Source organism: Triturus cristatus, chromosome 12 (genome assembly GCF_964204655.1).
Source record: "Triturus cristatus chromosome 12, aTriCri1.1, whole genome shotgun sequence".
Taxonomy (NCBI): Eukaryota; Metazoa; Chordata; class Amphibia; order Caudata; family Salamandridae; genus Triturus; species Triturus cristatus.
The window spans coordinates 734,163,522-734,176,705 of record NC_140595.1 but is presented as its reverse complement, the minus strand read 5'-3'; the positions used below and the strand labels follow the sequence as shown (position 1 = coordinate 734,176,705).

The 13,184-nt window shown below is 44.7% G+C and overlaps 1 protein-coding gene across 1 annotated transcript; it reads right to left on the bottom strand.

The window, feature by feature from the left end:
* Positions 1-1,714: 1,714 nt before the first annotated feature.
* LOC146782620 (uncharacterized) lies at positions 1,715-9,479 on the bottom strand. The gene is made up of 2 exons (XM_085638405.1): positions 9,325-9,479; positions 1,715-3,108 (listed from the first exon to the last, which is right to left on the bottom strand). Exons 1-2 carry the CDS (start codon positions 9,379-9,381, stop codon positions 2,524-2,526), a joined length of 642 nt encoding a protein of 213 aa, XP_085494531.1. The 5' UTR covers positions 9,382-9,479; the 3' UTR covers positions 1,715-2,523.
* Between the last annotated feature and the right edge of the window lie 3,705 nt (positions 9,480-13,184).

The following is a 13,184-nucleotide window of genomic DNA, read 5'->3' as shown; positions in this document are numbered from 1 at the left end:
CGTAACTAAGTGTATGTACTATATCGAAATGCCTTATCATCTGACTTAATTGTTTATGTGATTGTGCGACTCAATATCCACCACTACCTTGTGTGTTGGTCAGATATGCAAATCAGTCTTGACCCTGCTCCTCATGGGAACAGTCCAGCCCGAACTGCCAAGACAGGTCCTCCCTGGACCAGTTTGCATTACTGGCAGTCCAGTAAAAAGCACAACCGCCTTTGCAAAATGTATCAATTTGAGGCACTTAAAATGCTCACAGAATGTTCCCTGACTATTTGCAGAATCCTGAAAATATTTGCTTTCTAAATAAAATGTAAATATAAAACACTGGAAAAAAAGTGTTTTGCTGAACTGAACTTCAGAAACCAATTTTCTGAGGCGTTTGAGTAAAATGTGTTTGGCGCATGGCAATATTAAAAAAAAGAGAGAGGATCAGGGTAAAGCCAAAATGAGCAACAAGAAAACAGGTTAGGGGCCACATTTTTAAGGAAAGGCACAACATTTCACCCACTTCTATATATACTTTCATTGGTGCAGCTTTTTGATTTTCATGAATTTGCAAAAGTTTATCAAAGTATGACTGTGACTCATGCTCCTTAGCAAGCATTGTTGATTCCAATTTTGCAGGCGCAAATATGCATGGTCATAGGTTTGAATCCCAGAGGTCTGCTCAGCAATTCATCCTTCCGAGGTCAATCAAGTGAGTACCATTGAGTTGGCTAACACTTAACATGTTATTCCAGTTCCAAGAGACCCTAGGGTGAACATGCGCTTCACAGATAAACATGTTATATTATATTTGATCATGCGGAAATGTGCTGAGCTATTGCAAATCCACTTGTTTTTTTTAACACTCCCTTTTTTCCACCCAGGAAAAAGTTTTACTTCTGCCCTTGTCAGGAGTACATTTCCAGTCTTTTTTAGTTTAGAAAAAGACTGGAGCAAAGTAGGTGAATACCCCTTTACATGCAATTTGGTGGGTGTGCGCAGACACACAGCATTGCAAACCACTTCAATCCCCTGTCCATAGATGCGCAGAAATGTGGGGAAAGCAGAGCCTGGCTAGAATTCAAACCCTGACATAACATTATAAGAATGTCATATAATATGAGCATAATCTAACATAATGAGAAAACTTCTATATTGTGTCACCTCAGTGGATGGCAAGAAAAGGGACAAGTGGATTCACCTGCAGACAAGTATATTTCGGAAGCATCTCATCCCCTGGCACGTAGACATGTTATAAAATTCCACACTATTGCGTCTCATCATAAAGTCGCATTCTAGGCCCCAAATCCCAAAACCCGCACCATAAAATGCCTTCCGCGCATGCTGCACGAATGCATGGCCAGTCACCAGAACTCTGGGATGGACACTGTACCTAATGCACCAAAGTGCACCAGCAACAAGCCTTGTTGCATGAATGCACCTAATGCACACAAAATAGCAATTCAATATTAACGGTTGCAACATGGTCGCCCCATATCGATTTCAAGACAAAGGTGACTCGCGACTCGCAGTTGCAACGAGGAGGTGCAACTGAGCGCAGGTGTGTAGGATATTGGGGAAGTGGATTTTCCTGAGGAAGTTTGATAAAACTTTTAAGAGTGTTTTCTCACTGTAAAGGACACTTTCAATTTCATTGCATTTTAAAATTATTATTAGACTATACTTCAAACATTTGCTCATCATTTTACAATACTGTGTAAGCTAAAGCATATTGTACCATAAACAATGATCTAAAGAGGACTTCATTATACAAAACCAATGAATTAATCAATGGAAGAGTTCTTATAACGCGCGACTGGTCACCCTGGAGGGAGCCAGGCGTTGGGTCCTAATGTCCGTGATGGAAGAGCCATGCCGTGAGCCTCTTTCTGAATTCTTCAAGTGAAGGACAGGTGCGTGGGTGAAGGGGGAGGTCGTTGCAGGACTTGGCGGCAAGGTAGGCGAAGGAACGCCCTCAGCATGGGTTCCCCTAATGAGATTCTGGGACTTTGTGGCAAATCATGGGTTTTAGAGCACTTCAGGCCAGTAGTCTTCGTTAATGCTGGAAAGAAGTTAAAAAGAGGAGTCATGGGGATCTCCATAATGAATTGTTCCTTCCAGCCTGCATCTATGAAGAGTGTTTAGAGGGGCGAAAGATAACTACAGGCTGGCCTTGGCCTCGAAGCCCTCCGCCTCCATGGCACGAGTGTGGACTGTGCAAAGGGGTTGCTGTTTCCAGATTGACCAGTGTTCTCAGGAATCAAAGATGTATCTTCCTCTTGAGCAAGCAGTGCCTCCAGGATAATGATGCACATCCCAGCCTATACCACCACCCCACCAGAAACCAAGCATCCTGAGCCATTCCCACCAAAATCGAAATTAAGTCCTTGGCAAAAAAGAATGTCTCAAATTCTCTGCCCCAGGGTCCCATCGCAATGGATTGTAAAAAATCACCAGGTCTGAGAAAGTCAACTGCAAATGTCATGACTACCCAAAGGGCATGGCTGCTCTTCCCTTGGCCACTCATCCTTGTTAGATGTGCCGCAGGTTCGGTTTGGAGTTAGCCTTAAACTTGTCTCTCCGCCGCCCCTTTCTTGGTCCTCGGCGGTAAGGGGCTGAGCCGTTAGAGTCTTTAGCACGGTGCCTGTGAGGCTGAAGCCGGCCATGGACACCCTTCATGGATTGTGGGCATTTGATGTCATAGATGGGGTCACAGTCATACTCCATGACCTTGAAAGGTGGACGCCCAGGGCGTTTCAGGCCAGGCTCTCGACGGCGTGGCACTGGCCTGCAGCTGGGCTCCTGGTAGGGGTCACACAGACGGCCCCGACCCTTGTTCCAAGGTAGGTGCCTGCACTGGGGATCTCTGGGGTCACAATCAGGGCGCTTGTGGGAGCGTGGAGGTCCCTTCTCGGCCCTTGGCGGGGCACCGTGGATTGGGCAGCTTTTGTCATTGTTGGGGTCACAGGCAGCAGCAGTTTTGGTCGGGCCTTTCTCCTCCTGCGTGGCTGTTCCTACGCCTATTGTGTTTTGGTAGTAGGGTGCATCCTTGCCATAGACCTGCTCAAGCTGACGCATGTGAAGGTAGGTCTGGTGGATCCTTTCTATCTCCAGCACCTGCAGGAGACACAAAAATACCACACCGATCATTCCAAGATTGTCAGCTCCAAAAAGGCCCTCTCCATGTCCAACCAAAGCACAGGAACTGAACAACCAGGATTCTATCACCAACCATTGAATACCAAAGTATAGCATGCAGTTTCATTAAAAGTTTAACGTCTTACAGACCACTGGCTGCAGCTCTATTCCTAAAGGCACGCAATATTTTACCCATATGACGCGTTAGAGAACTTCCCGATCCTTCAGATTACGGTCGCTCAGTTCTGGCACGTCAGAGCTAAGTGACATCACAAAGGTTAAGGTCTTACATAGCAGAGATACCAGTCAGATTACACCAATGCCACAGGCCCTCTTTGGACCTCATATAGAAGAACTTTCCTTTCGGGGAAACAGATCATACAGGCTCATGCATTCACCCCTCAGGTTACCCCCACTTTAGAAAGTCAGGCTGCAGGCAGCAAAGCTCTGCTCCTTGTTACACAGACTACAGGCACAACTCAAGCATCATAGAGCAGAGCTCTCTTTTAGGTTACACTGAGCTCACGCCTCAGACAGCAGAGCTATCCCTCAGGCTACACAGAACGTAACAGGAGCAGGACTAGGACATCAGGACCATCACTCAGGTGACACAGATATAACAGGTTAATGGTCCGATTTAGAGGTTGGCGGACAGGTTATTCCATTGCAAATGCAACAGAGGACCCTGCCTGCCGAGCCCTTGGTTGCAGCCTTATTTAGGGACCTTACGCATTCCTTCAATGAAACCCCATTGGCTCCATTGATGGAAGACTTCCTGCGACAGCCTGAGGGACTGAGCGCCTTTGGAGGAAGCACATTACGCTGTCTGGCATATTTAGGGTGGAGGGTGTAATGCCTTTTTTTCTTGTCTGTCACTGCTAGGAAAACCCTATCGGAGGGGGGACAAGAAAAAAAAATAATGACCCCCACACTATGAAAGAAAACTCTGATGGTGTGGAAGTGATTCTTTTTTGAATGTTTCAAAGACAAACTTGCTTTGGGAGTTTGTTTCTGAAAAACAAAAAGTTTGTATCAGATTGGTGAATGGATGGTGAAATATTTTGCACATTGCATGGAGCCACCGCCACAGCTGTTCCTTCCAATGTTCGGAGATGACTGCTGGGCTGGTGGCCATCTCTTAATTTAGCGGTTGTCCGTCAGGGTGGCGAAGGTAATGTTCTTTTCCACCCTCACCGACTGTACTCCTACATTTAACTATAAATTAGGCCCTTAGTCCTCAGATAAGCCAACTGTCCATTGGCTACACAGATTTTACTGGCACAGGACTCAGAAAAGACAGCTGGTCAGGTTACACAGATCTATCTCACAGGCTTGGGCTGCAGACAACAAAACTATTCCCAGACAATGCAATTACTAAGGGTCCAGTTTAAGCCCCAGAGGCAGAGATATCTCACTGCCAACTGCACCGCTTTCCCATGACTTTGATCACTTCTCATAAGGATTAAGCATGGGAGGAATAGCAGCCACATAAGACCATTTTCACAGTAAGAAATACATATCTTCATTTATTAAAACCGAAAAAACAATTCCCTTTCAAAGGCAATATTTTCCATCTGTATTTGCATCTTTTGTTAGATGACATATCTGAATAGTACAAGAAAAATGCTAGTAAACCAAAAGGGGTTAGACAATACATAATACATAAAGGGGATTTACATGGGATCTACCCTTATTACTCAGTTGTTTTCATTTTCTCCCTTTAACACAGTATAAAAATGAATAGACACTATTTTCCTAAGCATTCAGCCTCACACATAGAAAAAACATTCTGTCACTGGCATTTGTACCCTCTGACCATTCTAAATGCCTGTGTACCCTTTAGTCTGTACTCAGAATTAACTTCATACTGTAAATGAGGAAAAAAGTGCCCGGTGGGGCAGAAGTATAGAGAGGAATATTGACAGACAACCGGGGAGAAACATGTCTAGCTCAGGACTAAGCCTAAGAAGGCAAAGGGGAACAGGTGCAGCCCAGTCCTGATCTAACCCTGGGTTGATGCTGTGTTAGGATTTAAGACCATAGAGCTTACATGTCAGAAACCAAAGTGAAGCCCACTGGGAGTGACAACTCGTAGGACAATAGAAGGAGATAAGATATATGCCCGGGGATGAAGAAAAAAAATCCTTTGATTCTGAAAACACGGAGGTTAAATGTACAATGAAAAAACTATGCACATATTAAAGTCACATTTATCAAAGTACATAAAAACTACTTTTTAAAACAATTCCAGCTTCGGCAAAACGAAAATCGACGAGAAGCTTCTCAATCTGGAAGAAATGGCAAACAATATAATCAATAACAGTGTTATGCCCCCAGCGAGTGAAAGTAGGGCTGAAAGAAACAGGGGAAGTACATACTTCACTTGAAAAAGCAAGATCATACTTTGACTCAAGTTCTTTCAGGTTCACACCCTATTTATTATAAAGGAAACTGGATCGATCATTATCAAATATGTCTGCAATACCACTGACTATATTCTTTCCTCCCTTAGATTTGGTACTTTTTAGATCAGACTTCACTACTCATACCATCTCGACGAGCACTCATTATCCACAGAGTATTATTGTTACGCTCAAGTGGGGTCAGATACCTTTTTTCTGTAGAAAGATATATTGACTACGCTATATCAGCTACTTGTAATGTTGTCTCCCTACACTGGTCTTTGATTAACCCTAATAAATGTTTAGAGAAATTTGTTACCGCTCATAAGAGCGCTTTTGACATTTGTCTGGATGACGCCCCTAACGATGCTGATCTTAAGGCAGCTTTTCAAAATATATCTTGGTGTTTTATAGAGGGCTTAATTAGATCCCCCTTCCAGTACTGGTAGTCCGGGCTGCTCTACTTCCCACAAGTCTCTTATGGTCTCCTATGGTTGCCGTACAGAAGACCCCTCGCTGTCTCCGGGAAGTAAGAGCGCGATGGTGTGAGTACAGTTTGTGAGTATAGTTTAGCGTTGATAGCCAGGAAGAAAGACCTAAAGGTTATGGCATTGGATGCCCTGATTGAAGCCAGTTCGACTGGGGAATCCTGTGCCTTTTGGCATGTCATTAAAGGCCTTCTGCTGAAAGACGATAGAGCCCTAGACTTGAGGCTGCCATCTGCAAGTCCGAGTGGGTGGTCCATTTTTAGGTCTCGCGTAGGCAGCGCGCATGCGCTGTCTCTCCGAGACATCCAGTAATCCATATATCGAGGGTAATCCCGCCTGCTGCTTGCCTCCTGCTTGCAATTGGCTTATTTAGCGTTACTGTGATTTTCCGGCCTCCCTATTGGTTGCTGGTCCGATGCATCACTTCCGTTTTTATCGGAAGCAGCACCGACCAACTACAGTTCTATTGCGCTGTAGGGCTTTCTCAGTTCGCATTTTTTTTTTTAATACCAACACTTCACCACGGCGCCCGCTTCATGGGCTGTGGCAATTTACGGTGCCCGCTTCATTCTATAATTCGACAACAATGATACGCAGTTCTCAGGAAACACATCTCTTCCTTGTGAGGCACATTAGACCAAAACCATAATTCGCCGAGAGAAATTATTCACTATGTGCTCTGGGCAGAACTGAGCTGCGAGCCTCCCTATGTTTGTTCCACCCATTCCCCGGCGTCTCTCCCATTCTTGCCCTAGTCATGGGCTCATCTGCCGGTAATTTCACCCCTCACAGAGTCAACAGACTTTTCCTGCTGCTTAAAGGCCCTTTGGGGAGGGTGACGCTTAACACACTGGATGCAGAATGGCCAATAAGGTCCTCCTCTTTCAGCTTCCATAGTTGTGTTGCCAATAATGGGATTTGTTTTAAAACTGCTGGGGGCAACGCAAATAAAGGCAGGCACATATTACAAAGCACTGCCCCCAACAAGAATCCAGGCATGCTGACTTTAACAGCGGTTGCTTACAGCGCCACGAAGCTGCGGGTGGAAGCCCATCGCCTGCAGGAAAAAGCCTTGGTTCTCAGACGGGACAGCGTCTGCCAAGGGGCTGCGGGACCACTGCCCGTGCTTCCTGGTCAGAGTCTTGGCACTAGCCCCTGCTCTGCGCTACCTGGCATGAGTCTTGGCACTAGCCGCCGTTCTGTGCTTTCTGGCCCGAGTCTTGGCACTTGCCTGAGCTCAGAGCTTCCTGACCGGAGTCTTGGCACTCGGCGGGCCGTCATGCCTGAGAGAGGCGCGGCTGTCCTGCCCTGACCTCCGAGGTGACTAGGCGGTCCTGGGAGTAGACAGACTTGCTGCGGCTTCAGAGAAGCCGCTGGTAAACATGCAAGAACCCAGGAAAGAAGGGCCCCACTGGCTGACACTGACAGGAGCGTGCCTGAGGTGGGAAGAAAAGACCTTTATTACAAATATGTCACAAACCAAAACCATAGACCAAACCCTGGCCCGATCACCAGGCCGAAAGTGTCACTATTCAACGCTAAACTTCCCCCCGGCGCTAAAACCACCCAAGTGTCACCGTGCCAAAATCCTACTTCAGTTTCACAAGTATGCCTACTTTACTTCAGATTCCTGCACACACTTTTCCACTACGCCATGGACCACTTTTTGTGATACCTACTTATACAAATAAGCACTGTGTATGGAGAGAATAAATTATCATTTCACGGGTAGGGAGGGGTACTGTAAATTTGCATATTTGTCTTATTTATTTCCTTTATATGGGACAATTTCCCCTTGTGAAGCACTCTGTTTCCGCGACACCACATGAAACCCCGAGTGGCAAAGCCAATAATTCTCGAATTTTAATGGCATCACCTGAACATTTGGGGCCATATTATCATGAACGGCGATAACATTAGTGCCGCTTTGGCGGCAGGAAACAGCCGCTAAAGCGGCAATAAGGGGCTTGATAATGTGCCCTAGAGAATTCCAATAGAAGCCGAGGTTCTGGTGTGAAGGACCACAAACCTGGGCTTCCATTGGCTATGCTTTCACAACTGTGGGCCACAACTATGGTTCTATCAACATTAAAACCTTCTTAAAATTGGGACCTTGTTGATGTAGAGATGATGTTTCAGATGAAGGACATTCCTCGACATAGTGGAATTCCTGATATCAAGGACCTTGAGTACGTTGAGGCCTTAATGACCTTCTCAATGTTGACTTCCCTCTTGACATCAAGATTCTTCTTTACATACAGGAGTTTTCGTCTAATTTCAAAGACCTAGTTAGAGGGTGGACTGGGACCATGGGCCTCTTCCTACATTGCAAACCTTATGAAATGTTGGTAAAGATATGAGGAACTTCTATGAGGTATCCGGGAGGAGCCCAGAAGGACATAGGTTAGAGGGCGGATTCTCCATGACCCCTTTGCTGCACTAAACCTGGGAAATTAGGCACCCTCCAACCACGGCTGTTTGCACTACTCACCAGAGTCTCCAAGCCTTGAAGAACCCCCTTATCCACACATAACAAATGGTCAGATGGGAAAAATCAGAAGAAGCAACCTTCAGTATGCTGCATTGATTCTCAAGCCGTGATGCTCTATAGCTGCCTTGAAGCGATAGCAGTGTTTTCTCTCTCCAAGAGTGTGCACGTGAAATGAGATAGTTCACTTCGATTTTTCTCTTTTAATGGGGAGGAAAATAAAGTATTTAGCCTGTAATTCCACTCCTTTTATTTTTAACACAATTTTCATTTTCCAGTTGGTTTTATCTGTTACACCAAAAGATGAAAACAAAGGGAAACAAATGCTGCCATTGCATATGTATTGTTTTCTAATATTTGGGGGGTGTATTCCTTTCTGCTCAAAGATGGTCCATGGGAGAAATTCATTGTTTATAACTGCTCATGAAGCACCCACTCTAGAGAAGTTAGGGAACTTTCAGAAGTTAGTCCCCATACAAAACATATTTCCCTTGCTCTTTACTAAAGGATTCCAAAATCTTCCCTCTTTCAATACATTTCTTTTGGACTGATTCACATTGATTTCTGCAAGTTACTTTCATGCCAACTCAGGCAAGACTCGTCCATTTCTGGGAGTGGGTCACACTTCCTCCAAGAGCAAAGGGGTGTGAACCAGGTGCTTCATCTGAGTGACTGAGATCTCTCATGGCCCAGCATTTGAGAGCCTTTGGAAACAGACGAGAGCAGTGGATTAAGAATCATATCATCGTAATGATGCGTCACATGTTCAGAGTTTGTGACGTAGTATGGGGATGGGTGTACAGCCCTGGGTACTCACCCCTTCGTAGTGCCCAATGCTGTTGTAGTACTGGTAGTAGGCAGGAAAATCAGGCATTGTGTGGTACCACTTTCCATTCCGTCTGACCCGGATGTGCCCTGTCGGTACACCCAGGAAGCTGTTCGCTTCTGTAGCAGAGATCTTCACCCCAACATCACCTTTACCTGCAGGGACACAAGAAGGACTGTAAACAGCCATTTTTAAGTAATACGTAGATCCTTACCACAGGCTCCTGCCCAGCTATCCATAAACATAGGTCGCATGGAAAACCTACTTGAATTAGAAGGGATTGAGGGGTTCAGGTTGCAAACCTCCTCAAGGAAAGTTTACCCCTAAAATATACACAATACCTTATATTTTCTTATGAACTATCCCCTTGGCAGTCACCAAAGATAACTGAAATGTTAATAAGCTTAGTTCAAAAAACGTAAATGTTATGTTCAAACAAGAATTGACAAAGCTAGTAGGTCTCACCTTTAAAACTGCAAGCAATTATCCAATGCTTGTTTTCATTGGCCTGAAATAGATCCAAAATGGCCGCCAGTGCAAGACAATGGAGGCGACTGCATAGATGGCCATTTTGGAATGGTTTTCGGCTAAAGAAAAGTGATTCTAAGATAGCTACCAGTGCATGTACCATGATGCATGCGCGTACATGTGTTGTGATGCAGGTATGTGCATTTGTCATGACACACTGTTGGGTACTTATAATTTACTGTTTAAACATGGCCAATTGCAATTTTAGAACAGTAAATTAAAACTATATATGTAGCACACAGGAGTGGAAAGAGAATGAAGCGAGCAGCCTGTCAGCCATGTGTAGCTATCAGGCCCTCACATTAAAAAACATATTTAAAAAAAATTGCAGGTTGGCAGGGAGTAACATACGGTAAAGCAAGTAGCTCACCAGGAGGGCGCAGCTACTCAGAGAAAAAGAATATTTAAAAGTCACAGAGAACGTCAGGGAGCAATAGAAAAATGAACTTGGCAATTGCCAGGTGCTTACAGGAAAAAGCAAGCACTGACAAAGCCATTGGGTCTTTCCTGAGCAAGCTAGTGCAATTGTTACTTTATATTATTTGTTTTGCATCCATATGAGACAAACTAAAAAGGAAAAAAAGAAAATATATAGCGACCTAAACATAGCCACCTTAAGATAGCAATAAAAATGGAAACTTTAAAAACATTCACTGATACTGCTGTTTTACTAGGAATGTTTTATAAACCACAAGACTTTCCATTAAACAACATTTTGTGCCAGCTAAACAAGCACTCAAATCGCAGGCAGCTACAATATTACAATGTCATTTAAATACTATATAATTTACAATTTAAAAAGAAGCGCAGGCAAAATAAATAGGCTGTGCCTAAAGCTACTATAAAGTAAATAAAAAATAAAAGAACACTTTGAACCAGCTTTGTAATTTAAGAGAAAGGAACTTTCTCTTTGTGCAGTCACTCAAAATGAACTGAGTTAAAGATCACACAGGACGGATCCCTTGTTCAATGCTGTACACTGTGGAGGGCAGAGCCGAGTGTGCAGTGGCGGCTGGTGGATTTAGAATGGTGGGGCATTTAAAAATGGTGAGGCAGAAATCTTAGATCCCAGTGGGACTTGCATACAAAGTCAGTATATGGATTCAATATGTGCATATGCGTATAAATCCAAATATACTGAGCCAATAGCAAACTAAAAAAAATAGGAGCACCCATGCAGAGAACCTCCTATGTTGATTTATATATGCCAATCCGTGTGCACACCAATTATGTAGACATCCAGGCACACCTGCGGGCACCGAGCACATTGTAAAACTCTGATCCTCATTGCACATGACGTTTAGCGATGCGATGTGGTTTAGAGGTGAGCGAGACAACAAATTAATCGAGAGAGTTGAGACAAGAGCCTGGCTTGGCTCTTATAGCCCGTGCCAGAGACCAGCCCTAAAAATGTTTCCAAGTAAAACATAGAATCTCAGTTAAAATATGATAAAGACTCTTCAAAAGTCTAAAAACTGTGGGGCATATTTACTGCAGAGTAGGGAAGCGTGGCGTTAAGCAAACATTGCTGACACCACGCTTCTCCATTCTGAAAACGCAGGGACGCGCAGTATTCACAAGAATGCGGCGCACCCCTGCGTTTCCCCTAGTGCTGGTGCTGAGTTCAGCAGCCTAGTGCCAACGCAGGCACCCTTGCACCATAGTGTAAAGGTGTCTGCGTTGGGGAGAAGAATGTTTATGAGCAGGAAGGTCCCCCTTCCTGCACATAAACAATCTTTAAATGCCGTTTTGTAACTGCTATGTGCGCTGCTTAATGCAGCACACATGGAAGTTGCAAGGCGGCATTTTTTTTAAATAATTGTTTATGTACAGGATGGGGGACCTTCCTACATATACGTTATAAAATGGCAAATTGCTGTTTCAGTAAAAATGAGGAGAAACAAAGCATTTCTTCTCGTTTTGCCTGTTTAAAACCAGCTTTTCCCTGGACTTAATGTTGTTGCTGTCTCCTATTTACGCTGCCTTTGTAAATAGGGGGCAGTGTAAAAATCAATGGGCGTTGCAGTAGAACGCCGGCCGCAACACCCACTGCCCACCCCTTTCACGCTAAACACAGTGTAAAAGTGTGTCTTATTTACAAGGCAGCATTAAGCCACGTTAAGTGGCTTAATGCTGCCTTCTAAATAAGGTGAGGCCCCTATCGCCATCACAACGTCACTGAAGGTGACGTTGTGGTGGCAATAGGGGCTTGTAAATATGCCCCTGTGTATCTTTAACATGCCGAAGACTTGCCATGATTATAGCACATTTTATCAGTGCACTGAGAGCTATTTATTAGAAGAAATAGTTATAAGCAAGGTCTTAGAACGGTTCTTGCCCCACCCTGGTGGCATTTCCATTAGTGGACTAAGAGGTGATTTAGTTGTCATGTGGCACAGATTATTACGGATAGAATAATGTTACAGACTGCTAATTTAAACACAACATATTCTGAAGTCAAGTATTTGAAGGAGAATGTGGTAAAATAAATATTTGCCTCAGATTACACAATTTGGGTATGAGAAAAGCAGGGAGTAATCCCATTGGTTCCAGTTTTGCTTCGTTCAAATCAATCAGAAAATGGGTATTTAGTCAGCAATTATCAGGAGTAATTGTTCTTTTATGCTTGTGCAGCCAGCATGGAACGGAAGACCGAGGCCAAAGTTACAGTGAAGCTGAGCTTTGGAGCGTGCAGTCCCTGCACATGATGCCTCTGTGGACTCAGAGTCCCTCCTCTGTGGTGGCGGCCGGCTCAGGCTAATAGTAGGAGGACACAATCCTGGCAGAGAGCACAATCGGCCCAGGCATCGTTTCCCCGCAGTTTCAATACTTACTTCATGCACGGGCAGAATAATGGATTCTGTTGGTTCCTCTTTCTGTGGCCGTGGGGTTTGTATTTTGTCTCATTAATCAAAAGTGCACAGAATTCGCCCACCACCAGTACTGTACAGTACTGTAGTGCTAATTAAGGTCCTCATTACAATGGCAGTCAGACGAGCATCCGACCGCCATCGCAGCAGGAGTGAAGCCACCCGACAAGCAGTTGATGGTCCCATCCGCCATATTTTGATACGACCGCTGTGTAGGCGGTCGGGAACATGCATTTGTGCTGTGGGCTGGAAAAGGGCTGCAGCACAAGCCGCAGTAACAAAAGGCATGTTTTCAAAAATCCATGCATCGTGTGCCAGGCACCATGTGGTGCCTGACACACTGTGCATGGATGTTTGGGGTGGGGCACCACATGTGCCCCCCTGGTCACTTAGAAGTGGCCTACGGGGATTGTGTCAGTGCTTGGGTCCCCCCAAAGTCCCTTTCTGACAGCC